This window comes from Podarcis tiliguerta, assembly GCF_965153285.1.
Source record: "Podarcis tiliguerta genome assembly, chromosome: 17".
NCBI lineage: Eukaryota > Metazoa > Chordata > Lepidosauria > Squamata > Lacertidae > Podarcis > Podarcis tiliguerta.
In genome coordinates, this window is record NC_139550.1 from 7,787,765 (window position 1) to 7,806,727 (window position 18,963).

The window sequence follows — 18,963 nt, forward strand, 5'->3', positions numbered from 1 at the left end:
TCCCGTTGCTCGGTCCCAGCTCCTGCCAACCTAGCAGTTCAAAAGCACATCAAAGTGCAAGTAGATAAATAGGTACCACTCCGGCGGGGAGATAAATGGCGTTTCCGTGCGCTGCTCTGGTTCGCCAGAAGCGGCTTAGTCATGCTGGCCACATGACCCGGAAGCTGCATGCCGGCTCCCTAGGCCTATAGAGCGAGATGAGCGCTGCAACCCCAGAGTCATCCACGACTGGACCTAATGGTCAGGGGTCCCTTTACCTTTTAAGCTTCCTTTATCTCCATTAATGCTTTGCTGCCCAAATGACTCTCACTTCCAAATCAATGCTTTCCCACACTTTCCCCTCCCTCAATCTGGATTTTCTCTTTTGAAGTACAGTGGTACCTCGGGTTACATACGCTTCAGGTTACAGGCTCCGCTAACCCAGAAATAGTACCTCAGGTTAAGAACTTTGCTTCAGGATGAGAACAGAAATCGTGCTCCGGCGGCATGGCAGCAGCAGGAGGCCCCATTAGCTAAAGTGGTGCTTCAGGTTAAGAACAGTTTCAGGTTAAGAATAGACCTCCGGAACGAATTAACCCGAGGTACCACTGTATATATTTTATGAGAAAATCCCGATTGAGGGAGGGGAAAGCGTGGGAAGGCAGTGATTTGAAGAGGAAAGTCGTATGGACAACTAAGAACTAACCAAGGTACAAGTAAACTCACCCCTCTCCACATTACATGGCAGTATGGATGAGCTCACAGAGAGGGTTGAAGAGGAAAGGTTTTGTTTTTGTTTTTAATTGGTGCAGGAAGAGATGCAGGAAATGCTCACTTCCCTGAAAATGAGAGAGGACACTTCAGACTCCAGAATCTCTTCCTTTTTGCTCAATTTATTTCTCTTCTTCAAGTTACCTTCCTTCCCTGTTTCTACATCTATGAGGTTGGTGATCCCTCTGTTGGAGAAGGGCTGCCAGGAAGACTTGAATAGGCAAAGCTGGATGGGTTTGGTGAGACATACAATACTTCCAGGCAGTCAAATATTATGGGATAGGTGCTCCTCATGTGTGCATCCACACCGCACTGCTGCCATCGAAACGCCATACTCCTTTTCTCTGTCGCCAATGGCTTCTTTGCAGTATCTGAACAACCTGTGTATAAAATTAGGCCGCCATCCGGAATCACGCAGAATGTTGCTGGGGTTTTTTTTAATAGAAAATATATTAGGATATTTCACAGCGAATAAGCCTCTGCCCCAAGATTGAGCACATTCACTAGGAAAGCAAAACAACAACAAAATCTCACAAGAACGAAACCCTCCTCCCATTTAGGAAATACACATACCTTCTTCTTTTTATTTTTTTTAATTTACCTCCAAGAGTAACCCAGGAAGCAATACACTGGTGGAATCCAGCAGTCTGTTTACAACACTCATAATGGTATTTATCCTGAAATGTACATAGGTTTTGATCTTTGCATTGTGTTTGTGTATGAAATACGGTCTGTTTCACGCAATTATCATTCCACAGAGGGGACGGGAGGTGTGTGCCATTTTCTGTTTAAGGAAGCGCTTAGTCCACTGCCCTTAGAACGAACGACGCCCTTTTTACACACTACGGAGAATCAAAGGAGCTGAAGGTGTTTCAGCGACCTGCAGAGAGAAGGTGGATCTGCGCCGGCTAAATACTGGCAGCACAGCCAGTCCTCCAGCTCGACGCTCCGCTCAGCGTCCACCGCCCTCTCGGCAAACTTCATCATGAGCAATGCCCGCTTCATGTCGATCCAGTTGTGAAGCGCTTCCTCGTGGTTAAGGGCCTGATCCGTCAAGTCTTTCCGGGGACCCCACAGCAGGCACTGCAAGATCTGCTTGGCCTCCACGATGCGGATGCGTTTGATGGGGTCTGCTTCCAGCAGCAAGTGAGCCAGTTGCTGGAGCCCCCGAGAATAAATGGAGAGGTGCGGCAACGGGGGAAGGTCGTTCTGGCTGTACTCCTGCTCCCGGAGGTGGGCTTTCACTTCGAAGGGGTTGGGCTGGTGCAGAAGCTCGTAGATGAGGATGCCGGTTTGGAACTCGTCGAATTTTTTGTACTGGGAGGCGGAGACGATCTCCGGGGCCAAGCGAGCCTGGTTCTTTTTCGCTTTGGACTCGGCGGCGCCTGGCTTCTGCTTGGCTTTCAAAAAGTTGCTGATGATGAGCCGCGGCAGATGTTTGTCCTCTCTGCTTTTGCTGCAGCTGGGGGGAGGTCTGCAGTGGACCAGCAGCAAGTTCTCGAGGCAAAGGTCTCTGTGGATGACGCTGTACTCCTTGAGGTGTTCCAGCCCGTTGCAGAGTTGCAGGAGAAGGAAACAGACCCGCCGCTCGTACAGCTCCGGCTTCGCTTTGTGGAAAGGGCCGGAACCCCTCACGAAGTCGGCGGCAGTCTGGTGCGGGACCTCGCGGGTGATGACGACCACGCAGTCTTGCTCGGTGGCGGCGCGGGAGGGGCCCTGGCCGTCCGCGGAAGCGTTTTTCAGCATGCTGGAGGGCACCGTGGCAACAAAATGCCCACAGTCCTGCTGGATGTTGAAGTGGACCGGGACGGAAGGGCTGCAGCAGGACGTTGCGGCTTTCGTGTCTTGAGTTTTACATATCTGTGAATGGAAAGCGGGAAAGGGACAGAAGCGAAGTCGAAGGTCAGTTCCGTTTGGGATAGGGAAGGAGGTAAGGGAATGGAAAACTTGATTCAGGGAAATGTGAACCCACAAAAGCATCAGGGTCTGCATGTAAGTAGGTACTGATCAGGCCACTACTGTTATTCTGCTGGTGAGGATGATGATGATAATAATAATAATACAGTGGTACCTTGGGTTACATATGCTTCAGGTTACAGACTCCACTAACCCAGAAATAGTGCTTCAGGTTAAGAACAGAAATCGGGCTCCGGCGGCGCAGCGGCAGTGGGAGGCCCCATTAGCTAAAGTGGTGCTTCAGGTTAAGAACAGTTTCAGGTTAAGAATGGACCTCTGGAATGAATTAAGTACTTAACCTGAGGTACCACTGTAATAATAATTCTGTTCTTCCTCCCAAAGGAGCCCATTGCCAATTATTATTGGTTTGCATCCAACTAAGGTTTCCTCAGTGCATGGGTGGAATTCAAAGTGGCGTTAAGGAGATTGTGGGGTTCTCCTAACCCTCCAAAATGGACCTGGAAGAGGCACAACAGGCAAATCTGGAGAGGAGATGGGGAAAAGTTGTGTTGCACTAGGTACAAGTCCTTGCACTGACTTCAGGTAATGGAAGCAGGAAGTTCACTGTGGGCCACGGACAGAAATTTCCATTTGTCCACTCTGAGTTTGATGACTATTGGATACAACCTAATAATATGAATATTATCCTTTCGTTCCTCCCTAAAGGAGACCAGGGTAGCAAACAACTGCAACAACAAAATACAAACATTTAAAAATAAACCACAACATCTAGAAAGCACCATGTTGGCTACCCCATCCTAAAGTCTTGCTTCACCACCACTGATATAATTTTCTTAAAAAATTATCACTGCCAACACTTGGATAAAAATTAAAAATAAAACATAAAAGGTAAAGGTAAAGGGACCCCTGACCATTAGGTCCAGTCGTGACCGACTCTGGGGTTGCGGCACTCATCTCGTTTTGCTGGCCGAGGGAGCCAGCGTACAGCTTCCAGGTCATGTGGCCAGCATGACTAAGCCGCTTCTGGCGAACCAGAGCAGCACACAGAAATGCCGTTTACCTTCCCGCTGGAGCGGTACCTATTTATCTACTTGCACTTTGATGTGCTTTCAAACTGCTAGGTTGGCAGGAGCAGGGACTGAGCAACGTGAGCTCACCCCATCGCAGGGATTCGAACCGCCGACCTTGTGATCATCAAGCCCTAGGCTCTGTGGTTTAACCCACAGCGCCACCCACATCTCCTAAGCAACTTAGTGGTTCCACTGGGGCTCGAACCCAGGACCTTCTGCGTGTAAAGCAGAACATACACGCGCACAAAAAACATATGAAGATGATTAGTAGCGATAGAGTAAGAAGCAATGGAGGTTCTGGAAACGTGTGAGTTTAAAAGTTCAAAAACACCCAGATCTATAATAAAGGTAAAAACAACTTTAACAACTAGGGAAACTCCCCAAAGGAAGTCTTTATCTTGGTGTCTACAATTGAGTAATCAGACCTGAGGGAGCATCTACACCTGTAGACCGTTGCACTGTTGTCATTTCAATTTTGCCTTCATGGGGCTGTTGCTAAAAGCTTAGTAATGGGGGATGGCTAAGGCACACCAAAGATGGGGACGAGGACCATTGTAACTCAATGGAAAACAGCCAAACCCAAAATAAAAGCTGGCTGATACAGCTTCCTTAATTCTTCTAAAATTACTCTCCCCTCCACTTCCCAAGGGGTAAAGTCAAATGTCTTGCATCAAATCCTGGGCCACCTTTAAAACCAACCAATTTATTATGCCATATAAGAAGCAGAACCCAGGTCCACTTTTCGTTGCTCCTGTTTTCTTAAGTTTAAATAAAACGAAGCAGCATGGTCCAAAACCTCCCAAAACTTTATTTATTCAATTTAATTATTTTGTGCCCTTCACTCCAAATGGGTCAAGGGCAGGTTGCAAAAACGTCGCCAGCGAAACTGGTACGGTTTGCAACACAATAATAAAACGAAAGCCTCAAAGCACAGAGTTGGAGGATCTCCAGGTGGAGCCAATTCAGCATACAGCTGGCATACTCCTGAGCTGGATCTGTGTTGTGATGGGCACACAGCAACATGCCTGGCACACTGCAGCAAGTCCAGACATTATTGAGGGGCCTTCCTACTTCTCACTTGGAAGTATCCAGCAGAGGCAGCCCAAATAGAAAGAGAAATACCGTATTTTTCGCTCCATAAGACGCACCTAGTTTTTGGAGGAGGAAAACAAGAAAAAAAATATTCCGAATCTCAAAAGCCAGAACAGCAAGCGGGATTGCTGCGTAGCGAAACCAGCGATCCCTCTTGCTGTTCTGGCTTCTGGGATAGCTGCGCAGCCTGCATTCGCTCCATAAGACGCACACACATTTCCCCTTACTTTTTAGGAGGGAAAAAGTGAGTCTTCTAAAGCAAAAAATACGGTACTTTATTGTCACTGTACCACTTTACAGTGAGATTAAACGGGGCCCCCCTCCCCTCCCACAATCTCTCAGTCCTTGTTATACTCTGTGTGCTGTCATATGACCACCAACCCTGAACGTCAGCTGCAATGTTGCTGTCTTCCATTCAGCGGCCTCACGGCCCATGGGTAGAAACTGGTCTTTAACCTGTCAGTGCAGCTTATCATGCTTCTATATCTCCTGGACAGGAGATTAAAAAGGTGCTGGCTAGGGTGTGAGTCTTCCCTAAGAATGTTCCTCGCTCTTCTGAGGCAACGGTCTCCTGCGATAACATCTAGCGGACTCAGGGGACAGCCCATGATATCCTGTACTGTCTTATCCTCTGTAGGGACTTTCTGTCCATGGCTGTCAAACCAGCGTACCACACCGTAATACAGTATGAGAGAACACTTCCTATTGTGGACCGATAGAAGGAAATCATCAGTTGCTGTCTAACATTGTTCTTTCACAAGACCCTAAGGAAATGAAGTCTGTTGGGCCTTCCTAACCACCTGGGATGTATTGACCTTCCAAGTAAGATCTTCACTAAGAGGGACTCCCAGGAATTTAAAGGAGGAGCCACTGCTGGAAGCACAGATGGGCCAGGATAGCTCCGTCAGTAAAGCATGAGACTCTTAATCTCTCAAAGTTGTGGGTTCAAGCCCCACACTGGGCAAAAAGATTCCTGGTCCCTTCAATTCTATGATTCATGTTGAACCCTCCATGAAAATATTATTTGTTTAGATAAAGAATAATATTTGTTTAGATTTGTTCGGTTAAGTATGTTTAGAAAATAATATTTGTTTAAATAAAACAAGGTATCGAGTCCAGAAGAGGTACAGAAGGATCGCCAAATAATAAAAGCAATTGATTTAAAGTGCTTTCTGTTTGTTTGGGGACCAAGTTGTTTCTCTTGCATCCTAATAGCATCAGTGGCTGGGAATGAGTCTAATGAAATCTCTGGACAGCAAATTCATTTTAAGTGTATTCCACATGGTAATATTATTCATTATTGGTTGTGAGATGCTCTTGCCTGCTCTGAGACATTGATGGGCTCCTTTAGGCTATGGAGCACATTTTCCTGCTGCTATTGTTCTCCAGAGCTGCGCCGCTGTGTACAATCAGACTGTGTAGAATCCGGTTGGCGGTAATAGGATGGAAGCAGCCCAAAGGAGCGCAGGGACGGCAGCCTCGCTTTCCTACCTTTGCCAATGCACTGTGCAGAAGTAATAATCAAGCAACAAACAAACAAACAAACTGACTGAAGAGTCTGATCACGTGACTGAATTACAAGCGTGTTCATAGGGCCACCACAGAGGAATATATTTTGAGTGCCAAACTAGACATTTGGCAGAAGAATGGGATTTGGAAACCTGAGTCTCTGCGGAGCATCTATAAAAGCTTTGGGTGGGGTGACCAGAGGGAAAGGAGGGTGAAATTTGGAGTGATGCTTTTGAACTAGGGTGCTGGAGGAGACTCTTGAGACTCCCACGGACTGCAAGAAGATCAAACCTATCGGTTCTGAAGGAAATCAGCCCTGAGCGCTCACTGGAAGGACAGACCCTGAAGCTGAGACTCCAATACTTTGGGCCACCTCATGAGAAGAGAAGACTCCCTGGAAAAGACCCTGATGTTGGGAAAGATGGAGGGCACAAGGAGAAGGGGAAGACAGAGGACGAGATGGTGGGAAAGTGTTCTCGAAGCTACGAACATGAGTTTGACCACACTGTGGGAGGCAGTGGAAGACAGGAGTGCCTGGCGTGCTCTGGTCCATGGGGTCACGAAGAGTCAGACACGACTAAACAACTAAACAACAAGTGGGTGGGAGAAGGGTTAAACATCCCTCCCCTTGCTACTGTGCACCTTGAAATAGAGCTCCCCCCACCTCTTTTTACATCTTTGGTAGAGAGCCATATTCTCAAGTCCCTGGTCTTCTGTCGAAGATAAAAGGAAGATTTTTTTTTTTAAAAAGAGAATATTTTGGCTCCATTTCCCCACTTTTCATGCATATGAGCCGAAGCACTAGCAGGGTCCAGGGTTCTAAGGCATGACAGGAAGCTCATCTTAGCTCAAACTTTGAAACAGGCCTGTTGAAGCCTGACTTGAGGCAACAATCAGATCTGTAGCTTCTTTCATGTCTGCAGTCAGTGCAACAATATCACATTCACAGGGAAAGAAAAGGGAAAGGCACGAAAGCCCTGAAACCACTGTCTGTCAGAAATATTCCAGCGACGAAAATGAAAGCATTCCAAAAAGTTGCCTAGCTACATTTCCCCACTTAGAACTTGCGCACACAGCGGCGGAGCTTGTATCTCAGTTCTTTGGCTCGGCTTTAGCATGCTACTGTCTGCCAGAGTCAGACAATAAAGGCTCATTTTGTAATGCGGGGACACACACGTGTGGTCTGCGACGAACACAAAACAAGGTTTGTCTTCTTCCCTCGCCATCACGCTCCCTCTGTAGCGCGCATCTACTGGGAGCCCAAACCGAGGGAAGTAAGCCGATTGGCAGAAAGGAAGGTCTTTTTTTCCCCTTTGTGAAATGGGCATCAACGCAGACGCCCCTGCGTGTGATGCATTGAAAATGAGCCCCGCAATTCACACAGGGTGGAGGAAAAGATGTTGGGACTAGAAATTATGCAGTTTCAGGCCCTCTTAAGGTCTGAGCCTCTAAGGCAAAATTAGACAGGCGCATAACGTCATGATGCTTAGGCACACACTCAAGACAATTTTATTCAAGAAGGCTTTACCACACAGTGTGTGTGTGTGTGTGTGTGTGTGTGTGTTGCTAATGGAATTTAACGAAGATCATGGCCACTGGGCCCATCACCTCCTGGCAAATAGAAGGGGAAGAAATGGAGGCAGTGAGAGATTTTACTTTCTTGGGCTCCATGATCACTGCAGATGGTGACAGCAGCCACGAAATTAAAAGACACCTGCTTCTTGGGAGAAAGGCGATGACAAACCTTAAAAAGCAGAGACAGCACCTTGCCAACAAAGGTCCGTATAGTTAAAGCTATGGTTTTCTCAGTAGTGATGTATGGAAGTGAGAGCTGGACCATAAAGAAGGCTGATCGCCGAAGAATTGATGCTTTTGAATTATGGTGCTGGAGGAGACTCTTGAGAGTCCCATGGACTGCAAGAAGATCAAACGCATCCATTCTTAAGGAAATCAGCCCTGAGTGCTCACTGGAAGGACAGATCGTGAAGCTGAGGCTCCAATACTTTGGCCACCTCATGAGAAGAGAAGACTCCCTGGAAAAGACCCTGATGTTGGGAAAGATGGAGGGCACAAGGAGAAGGGGACGACAGAGGACGAGATGGTTGGACAGTGTTCTCGAAGCTACAAACATGAGTCTGACCAAACTGCGGGAGGCAGTGGAAGACAGGAGTGCCTGGTGTGCTCTGGTCCATGGGGTCAGGAAGAGTCGGACACAACTAAATGACTAAACAACAACAATTTGTAAATGGGGTTCTGTGGTTTTCTAGACTTTATAATATATAGTTTTATCATTTTAGAGCTTTGTAGAAATATTTTATTGCTTTTAGAAAGTGCTTTTTGTGTGTTAAGAAGTAAAACCTACACAAATCCAGAATGCAGTCCCTAAGACAGTTGGATGGCGCCTTGTATGTCTCATCCTGACAAAACCTGCAGCCAAGTTAGTGCCAAATGTATTTTTCCCCCCTGCTTTCCTTTTCACACGCAGGGCAGAATAATAGTTTGAGTTCCTCACTTGAAGCTTTATGAATTTATATATTGTAGCATCACAAACGGAAATTATTAATTATGTAGCTGTTGACTAAGGGATTATTATTATAACTGAAATGCAACTGACATTAATTAAGATCACAGAACGCAGTGATGAAAGATCGGAAGTGCACCCAAACCATCATGCAGGGAGTCACTTTAACTAAAATGTATTAATTGGAAGTTGATTGGCATTTTGATAATTGTATAATTTGGGAAGTAATTGTTATTGTTATAATTTGGCTTTCATTGGGGTATATTGGGAAACTAATTTAAAGATTTTATTAAAAAAGAAGAAGAATCCACTGCATTATGAAAAAAAAATGACTTGCAAAACTGTATACTAGCCAGAAGAGCAAATTAAAAATTAGGAGGAATTTCCACTAAAATGCCAGCTGACGTATTTTCATGAGGATTTAAAAACAAACAAACAAAACTACAGATTGCTGTAGAAACATGGAGAACTTAATTTAAGACTGGGGGAAATGAGAAACCGAGGGAACTGAAATTGGCAGATCCTTCTGTCCCCACGCACAGAAAAGAAGGCCAGGGAAAAGGTGGCAGTGCCTGTTCATTCTGCCGGGGTTTCATGCAAGAGAGAGAAAAAACAATCCTGGGAATCATGACCTGTGCCTCTTTTTTTCCGCAAGCAACATTAAGCAATTTAGAACCCTTTGGATTACAGGGATATATGACTTGCCCGCTCTTGGCAGTACATCAACTGGAAATTTAGGTATGAAGGCTTGCTCCCAGCCCTGCTCTGTTATACCTGTGCTGTGAGGGTTGCCACGGCAACCAGGCCCAGCTGTGCCCTACTGGCTTTATTGCAGCCTCTCATCAGTCCTGCTTGCGAAAAAAGGAGAATTGCTGCTGGCAGGCTAATCAACGGATTGTGTGTAAACTCTGTGCTCCCTCTGGTTCTTATTGGGCAACTCTCAGAGCTCGACTCTCGAGTGTTTGCTTCTTCTGACCAGAAGCTTTGGACTCTGTTCTTTGATCTCTGGTATTTTTAGGCAATTCACCTGCCCTGGGGTTTTGCTAGGTGCTATTTGCCACTGAATTTTTGCGTGAAAGAAATTTCCTGGCAGTTCCGTCTTAGACAAAATATCCTATGAATTCCAGCAGAATACAATAATAATATCACAGGATCACAGAACTATAGAGTTGGAAGGACCCCATTGGATCATCTAGTCCGAATCCCTGCAATATATACATTTTTAAGCAGACCAGCAAAATCCTTGGTACGTGTGTTCCTCAATAGAACCAGTTTGACAGCAGATTCCCCTCTAAAGCAAAATTCAAGCATATTTCAAGGTTCCTTATCAGGCAACACACCTGATAAATTCTGAAAGAACCCAGTGGTACCTTGGGTTACAAACTTAATTCGTTCTGGAGGTCCATTCTTAACCTGAAACCGTAGTTAATCTGAGGCGCGCTTTCACTAATGGGGCCTCCCGCCGCCGCACGATTTCCGTTCTCATCCTGGGGCAAAGTTCTCAATCCGAGGTACTACTTCTGGGTTAGCGGAGTTTGTAACCCGAAGTGTTTGTAACCCAAAGAATTTGTAACCCGAGATAAGTGTAAAGGGACCCCTGACCATTAGGTCCAGTCGCGGACGACTCTGGGGTTGCAACGCTCATCTTGCTTTATTGGCCAAGGGAGCCAGCGTAAAGCTTCCGGGTCATGTGGCCAGCATGACTAAGCCGCTTCTGGCGAACCAGAGCAGCGCACAGAAACGCCGTTTATCTTCCTGCTGGAGCGGTACCTATTTATCTACTTGCACTTTGATGTGCTTTCGAACTGCTAGGTTGGCAGGAGCAGGGAACAAGCAACGGCAGCTCACCCAGTCGCGGGGATTCGAACTGCCAACTTTCTGATCGGCAACCTGAGGTACCACTGTATATATAGGTGTGTGTGTCCCCCCATCCTTGTGAAGGTCATCAGATCATTCGAGTTCATGGCAGCCAGAGACCAGTGAAAATAATAATAATAATAATAATAATAATAATAATAATAATAATAATAATTTATTTATACCCCGCTCATCTGGCTGGGTTTCCCCAGCCACTCTGGGCAGTTTCCAACAAAACACTAAAATACAATAACCTATTAAACATTAAAAGCTTCCCTAAACAGGGCTGTCTTGAGATGTCTTCTACACGTTTGGTAGTTATTTTTCTCTTTGACATCTGGTGGGAGGGCGTTCCACAGGGCGGTTGCTACTACCGAGAAGGCCTTCTGCCTGGTTCCCTGTAACGTGGCTTCTCGTAGCAAGGGAACTGCCAGAAAAGCACAAAAGCACAAAGCAAGTCATGACAAAATAAGCATTTTGCAACGACATACCTTCACCGCATAGGTGCTTGACGGATCCTTGGAGCAGGTGGCACAATAATATATGGCGTCCCCTGAATCACAGCAAGGCTTGTTGCACGTCAATTTGAAGAGGGACCAGTTGTTCTCGCTGAAATGCAACTCGCTCTTCTGGTCGCGCATGAAACAGTCCTCGCACTTAGAAACGAGGCGGCGCAAGGATTCCGCATACAGCCCGCCTAGCTTGGCGTACACCCCCTCTTTGTTGTCAATATTGCTGAGGAGGTTGTGGAGCTGAAAGCTAGAACCTGAGGAAACCGTGGTGGACATGCTGTTCTGGGAGGAGGAACGAGGTGGCAAGTTTTTGCTCTGGCTACAACAGGCGCCGCCATTCTTAGCAGAACAGTGATATGGGGACTGGGACCCTCTGAAGGCTTTCTCCAGTGACTCAGAAGAAGAAAATGTCTGGCGGTTGATTCCCAAGGTGGAGCCAAACGGAGGCTCCTCGCGGATGCAGACGTTACTTTCCGACTGACTGAAGTTCAGTTTGGGGCTTGCGGGACCTGAAGCTCTAGCTGGGGAAGCCGGGCCCCAGTAAAAACCATCTGGCGAAGAAACAGCTCTGCTGACGGTTTTCTTCTGCGGCAGAGGAGGCGGCTGTAAGGGTTTGCAGTGCGGCCTGTCTTTGCTGGGACATGCGGGGAAATGAGTTGAAGTAAAGGTTGGCTTCCCGGTACAGGTGGGTGAACGAAGGCTCGTTTTGCACGACTGTCCTGAAACACATGCAGACAATAAAGCAATCATAAGCCGGGGACTCCTACCAGCACGGATAAAAAAAGATGTTTTACAATGTGAGGCCTAGATCAAGTTCCATCTAAAAAGGTAAGCATGCCAGCAAAGGGTAATGAAACTTTGCACCCAGATTAGCCTAGGATCATTTGTAGCAGCCAAAACAATAATGGCCTTTGTACATGGGGTCAAAGTCACGCTAGAGCATGATAAAATTATGAGACATGATATGTGTGTCTGTATGGCGGCATCCCAGCCTCCTGGGTCCTGTGCTGTGATGAGGAGGGGAGACTGTGTAGATGAATCTCCCTCCCCATGGCAGCACAGGACCCAAGGCGGATGGGGGGCTGCCGTAGTGTGTATGACTGGCGATACAGAAATCAGCATGAAATTATCCGGCTGAGTGTTCGAGCTTCTGCCTTCATTAGCAACACAAAGCGACTAGGTTCCAAAAAGGGCACAATGAATAAAAATGATGGTTCGTAGAGAGAATTCTGAGAAAGGTGGCATTTATTGCCAGGAAAGGTGTTAGGTGCGTGCAAGAAAAATTAAAAGCCAATTTAAAAGCACAGGCTTTAATCTTAAGTGTTAAGAAAAAAGCCATAGGGAGTTAAGTGTTTATAATATATGGGTGTACGCAGGCCGAGTGTAGACTTGTGGAAATCAAGAGGACTAAATTAGTTGATTAAATTAAGTCACATTGATTTCAGTGGGTTTACTCCTAGCATGTCTAAACTTCTCTTGCTTAATAATAATAATAATAATAATAATTGTTGTGACGTGGGGTTTGTGATTTCAGCTCTCTTGACATAATCTGCTGGAGACAGTTCTCTAGTAACACTTCTTTATTACAGCAAACAAGACTGAAGACTGAGGAGGGGAAAGCTACATTTATAGGGACAGGGGACTAGCTAGAAAGGATACATTTTGGAGGGAACAATATCAGGCAATCACAGTCCTGCCTTTTGGAGGAAACCAATAAGACAGAGGATCCAAATACAGCAGTTTAAATGAACCAATAGTAGCTGTACCCCCTGAAACCAAAAGGCAGTTACTTTACCCTAATGCAAATATAGACAATAATAATACAGATATAAAATCCTTTGACTCAATACACAACACCCCTCCCCCCCTAGTGAGCACAGCAGACGTAATCTCTCAGGTACTGTGGGGTCCTACAACTTCTACTTGATCTCCTGACAACAGGCGTTGCCGGTTCTGGATTGGGTGTTACCTGTGGTAGAGGGGCTGCTATAGGGGTTTCCTCAGGAACAGATGGAGTCCCAGACATCTCAGGGTTCCCTACCTGTACCTCGTCATCATGAGGACTAGCAGACCCTGGTTCATTTGCTGAAGCCCCTGGTGACTGCACCTCTGGGCCATTTTCACTCTGGCCTTGCAGCTCTGCGTCGTTAGCCAGGGATGAATTATCTGACTCCTCCCTGCTGAGCGCCCGGCGCCTCAGCTGATCTATATGTCTCTTCCAAACTTGCCCATTTTCCAAGGTTACATAATAGGACACAGGTCCACTAGCCCGGGTGACCACACCAGCCACCCACCGCGAACCTCGTGAATAGTTCCTCACCCAGACCAGATCTTCAGGGGCGAGATACCTTGTTGTGTCAGTCTCAGCCTGGGGGGTTGCTCTTGAATTATGGTTTGGCATTTTATCCGGGTGGACATAATCCAGCACCGTTACCAGTCTTCTACCCAAGAGCAGCTCAGCTGGCGACTTGCCCGTCGCAGTACACGGCGTCGCATGCTGCAAAAATAACATTCGCGCGATGCGAGCTGACCAGTTACCCTCCATTAAGCGCGCAATGGATTCTTTGGCTGTTCTTACCATGCGCTCAGCCTGCCCATTGGAGGATGGGTGAAAGGGCGCGGATGTGACCCCTCTTATGAAGTTATCAGCCAAGAATGCCCTGAATTCTTGGGATACAAAAGCTGCCCCATTATCTGATACAATGGTCTCAGGTAACCCGTGGGTTGCAAACAGCTGCCTCAACACCTTGATTACGGCAGCTGATGCCATGCTAGGGACCATCGCCACTTCTAACCATTTGGAATATGCATCGACGACAACCAAAAAGACCTTCCCCTGGAATGGCCCAGCAAAATCTAAGTGCAGCCGGCTCCAGGGAGATCTGGACTGCTCCCACCAGTGAACTGGTGCTCTGGCCACTTCTGGCCGCACCTCTTGGCATGCCTTACATGTTCGTACCCATTGTTCTATGTTCTGGTCCATTCCAGGCCACCACACATAACATCGGGCTAGCGACTTCATCCTGACCATTCCCGGGTGTCCCATGTGAAGCGTCTCAAGCACCCTGTTTCTCAGTGGTGCTGGGATGATCACCCTATCTCCCCACAGGAGACAACCCTTATGCATGGACAACTCGTGCTGCCTTGTCGCATAAGGCCTGAATTTGTCTTCATGCGGACCACCTGGCCACCCCCTCCCCACCCAAGTGAGCACACGGGAGAGAACAGCATCTTTCCTCGTTTTCTCAGCTATATCAGTAGCCGTTACAGGAGCCCCCGGAAGTGTTTCCAGCATCATTATGTGCTCCGCTGGAGCGGGATCCTCATTGCTCCCGCCAGGAAGGGGCAATCGACTCAGCGCATCAGCGTGGCACAACCGTTTCCCCGGCACATGGGTCAAGGTGTACTGGAACCCGTTCAGGAATATAGACCAACGCAACATTCTGGGGGAGAGAATTTGTGGCGTTTGTTTGTTCGGGTTGAACAACCCTAACAGTGGTTTGTGGTCCGTTTCAATGGAGAAATGGCGACCGTACACATAATCATGGAACTTTTTGATTCCTGCCACAATTGCAAGCGCCTCTTTGTCAATTTGAGCATAGTTGCGCTCCGTGGGCGACAACGTACGGGAATAGAAAGAGATGGGCTTTTCCGACCCATCCAGTTCCCTATGACTCAGCACCGCCCCCAGGCCGTATTGAGAGGCATCACATGCCAGGACCAGCGGCTTTGACTCATCATAATGAGCAAGGACGCTCCCGCTACTCAGCATTCTTCGCAAGGAGTCAAAAGCCTTCTGCTGCCCCTGCCCCCATCGCCACACATTCTTTTTCTGCAACAGTCTATGTAATGGTTCAGCTACCGAAGCTTTATGGGGTAAGAACGAATGATAAAAGTTAATAAGTCCCAGGAATGACTGCAACTCCGTCTTGTTCTGTGGTCGTGGTGCCTCGATGATGGCCTTAATCTTAGCATCTGTGGGGTGGATGCCTGATGCATCAATTTTAAACCCCAAGAAATCCACAGCTGGCACCCCAAAACTGCATTTTTCCTTTTTCAGTTGCAACCCCACCTCCTTGAACTTGAGCAACACTGCACGGACACGCGCAACCAGTTCCTGTGGGTCTTTTCCAGCAATCAAAACGTCATCAAAAAATGGCAAGACCCCCGGCAGACCTCTTAACAGGCGTTCCATGAGCCCTTGAAAAATCCCTGGGGCCACACAAACTCCAAATTGTAATCTGTTAACTCTGAACGCCCCTTTATGTGTGACAATAGTCTGTGCTTCCGCTGATTGTGGGGTTACTGGCAGCTGTTGGTAGGCTTGTGCCAGGTCAATTTTGGCAAACACCTTGCCCCCAGCCAGTTTAGCCAACAGATGTGATACGACTGGAATGGGGTATGAGTTTCCCCTGAGTGCCTTATTGATAGTACATTTGTAATCTGCACAGATCCTGACTTCCCCATTTGCTTTAAGGGGCGTGACGATTGGAGTCTCCCACTTAGCAGAGTCCACGGGTGAGAGAACTCCCTGCTTGACCAATTTATCCAGCTCTGCTTCGATCTTGGGTTGCAGTGCAAATGGCACTCGCCTTGGTTTGAGTCGGATTGGGGCCACCCCAGGGTCCAACTCGAAGTCAACTGGGGGCCCTTTATAACAACCCAGTTTTCCATTAAAGAGACCAGCAAACTCTTTGCATAATGCCTCGCTCATCTCAGGGCAGGTTTGGATTGAATTAAGCCCTGATATACTCAGTCCCAGGGCGGGGAACCAGTCAGTGCCCAGGAGACTGGGGCGACTGCCCTTCGCAATCACCAGTTTGAGTACAGCCTGTTTGTCCCGGAACTGAACTCTCACGGCACACATTCCCATAACATGGATGCGGCCCGCTGAGTATGACTGCAAGGTTGCCGGGAAGGGCTCCAGAGGGGGCAACTTACCCCTGGGGAAGAATGTCCTCGCGGTCTGGTCCGACACGATAGTGAATCCAGATCCGGAGTCCACCTCCATGTCGCACTGCTGACCCTCAATCTTCACCTTGACGTGTGCCTTGCCTTGCGCTGGGAACTGCACGACCCTCCCGTTGATCTCCGTTACATAGTGGCAGTCCTTTAGAAAATGGGTTGCTGTGGGCGGTCTGCTATGCTCCAGTCTAGGTGTTCCTGTCGCTCCCAACGCCGCCGATCTACAGACCCTGGCGATGTGACCTGTCTTTCCGCACGTCCGGCACATAGCTTCCCGGAAACGACAACTCTTCCGCTCATGGTTTCCGCCACAACCTGGACACCTGCCTCGGTGATCTTTGTGCACTGTGCAGGCCTGACGCACTGACTCGACCCCACGGACTGGGCTCTGGCTCGGAGTAGCCTCTAGCTCGTCCATGGCATGCGCAACTTCTATCTGTGGCTTAGGGGCCTTGCGACTGGCATCAAGCTCCTCTCTTTCATAATTCTCCGTGGCGGTGGCCTCCTTCAAGGCTGAAGCAAGGGTAACCTCTTCTTTAGCCACGATGCGTCTTCTGGCTTTCTTGCTGCTCAGACCACCGATAAACCGATCCAGGAGAGTCTCTTCCAGATTTTGGAAGTCGCAGTGCTGAGCGAGCTTCCGCAGTTCAGCTAGAAATGCAGATACAGACTCCCCAGCACGCTGCTGCCTCTCATGAAACTCCATCCGCCGGGCCATCTTGGTCTCAGTAGGCGCCAAATGGCTTGTTAGGCAGGCAAGAATATCTTTGAGAGATGTCTCACTTAGCTTCGCTGGAGCAAGCAATGCCTTGGCCAGCTTGAAGGTCTCAGGCCCACAGTAGCTCAGGAATGTGGCCCTTCTTTTGCTGGCATCGGTGATCCCTTGAGCCACTGCGAAGAACTCGAAGCGTTCGACGTAGTCTTCCCACGTGTGGGGCTCTGATGGCTGGAAGGGCTCCAATACCCTTGGACTCTCCATTGTCCTGTGGCAGGGTCGTCTTCTCAGCTGGCCAGTGAGTCTTGTTCTTAGCTGCAATCCGGACTCTGAGGCAGGGCTGCGTTTAACCGCTCCTCAGCATTCCGGATCCCATCCTCGTCGCCAGTTGTTGTGACGTGGGGTTTGTGATTTCAGCTCTCTTGACATAATCTGCTGGAGACAGTTCTCTAGTAACACTTCTTTATTACAGCAAACAAGACTGAAGACTGAGGAGGGGAAAGCTACATTTATAGGGACAGGGGACTAGCTAGAAAGGATACATTTTGGAGGGAACAATATCAGGCAATCACAGTCCTGCCTTTTGGAGGAAACCAATAAGACAGAGGATCCAAATACAGCAGTTTAAATGAACCAATAGTAGCTGTACCCCCTGAAACCAAAAGGCAGTTACTTTACCCTAATGCAAATATAGACAATAATAATACAGATATAAAATCCTTTGACTCAATACACAACACCAATAATAATAATAATTTATTATTTATACCTTGCCCATCTGGCTGAGTTTCCCCAGCCACTCTGGGCGGCTCCCAATCAAGTGTTAAAAACAATACAGCGTTAAATATTAAAAACTTCCCTGAAACTTCATTTCATCATTTTCTGTATTTTCTGCATTTTATCTATCAGTGCCATGTAAATTCACATTTAGTTATGGGTTTCCCTCCTCCCTGCCATTGTCAAGCAGGGCTATACTATCTGGTTTTGATACTCAAGTAATATTAGATCCTTTCTTATAAGCCTAATTTACTGAATGGCTCCCTCCCTCCCACCTGCCTCCCTGCTCCTCACCCCCAAACCACTTTTTAAAAGCTGTTTTTCTCCTCTGTGGAAGTCCATGTCTGGATGTGACTCCTGCCAGGAGACAAAGAGATTTTGGGTGGGAAAAGATGGGTTGGGGTTCTGCTCCTCCTTGCCTTTATAGGGAATAGGCTGGAGCTGGATTAAGTCCTGCCATCATCACCATGTCTAGTTTATCTTCAGGGAAAGTGACTGACACTGGAGGTCATTCAGCAAGTTTCAGAGCTGAGTCCCAGGTCTCCCCATTTCAAGACTCCACCCACTGCACCACACATGGCTCTGGTATTAAGCCACAACATGTTTAAAATAGGTGATCTGGTTGCATATGCCTACATTAAAGGTAAAGGTAAAGGTACCCCTGGGATGCGGGTGGCGCTGTGGGTTAAACCACAGAACCTAGGACTTGTCGATCAGAAGGTTGGCGGTTTGAATCTCCGTGATGGGGTGTGCTCCCATTGCGTGGTCCCTGCTCCTGCCAACCTAGCAGTTTGAAAGCACATCAAAGTACAAGTAGATAAATAGGTACCGCTCTGGTGGGAAAGCAAACAGCGTTTTCGTGCGCTGCTCTGGTTCGCCAGAAGCAGCTTAGTCATGCTGGCCACATGACCTGGAAGCTGTACGCCAGCTCCCTCGGCCAATAAAGCGAGATGAGCGCCGCAACCCCAGAGTCGGCCACGACTGGACCTAATGGTCAGGCGTCCCTTTACCTTTACCTTACAGGTACCCCTGACCATTAGGTCCAGTTGTGGACGACTCTGGGGTTGCATGCTCATCTCTCATATCTGTAAGCGGGGTCGGCATTTGTCCGCAGACAGCTTCTGGGTCATATGGCCAGCATGACTAAACTGCTTCTGGCGAACCAGAGCAGCGCACGGAAATGCCGTTTACCTTCCCGGCAGAGTGGTACCTACTTATCTACTTGCACTTTGACGTGCTTTCGAACTGCTGGGTTGGCAGGAGCAGAGACCGAGCAAC

General features: G+C 47.9%; 1 protein-coding gene across 8 annotated transcripts in view; it reads right to left on the reverse strand.

Moving 5' to 3' along the window:
* Positions 1 to 1,170: 1,170 nt before the first annotated feature.
* Positions 1,171 to 18,963, reverse strand: part of PRAG1 (PEAK1 related, kinase-activating pseudokinase 1) — a 139,137-nt gene continuing 121,344 nt past the window's right edge. For all 8 annotated transcript variants that reach the window (XM_083419456.1, XM_083419458.1, XM_083419453.1 and 5 more), the window contains exons 5-6: positions 11,208 to 11,947; positions 1,171 to 2,610 (exon numbers count right to left, since the gene is read on the reverse strand). In XM_083419456.1, coding sequence (XP_083275582.1) covers positions 1,603 to 2,610; positions 11,208 to 11,947 — 1,748 coding nt within the window. In that variant the 3' untranslated portion in view covers positions 1,171 to 1,602. The remainder of the gene's footprint in view (positions 2,611 to 11,207; positions 11,948 to 18,963) is intronic.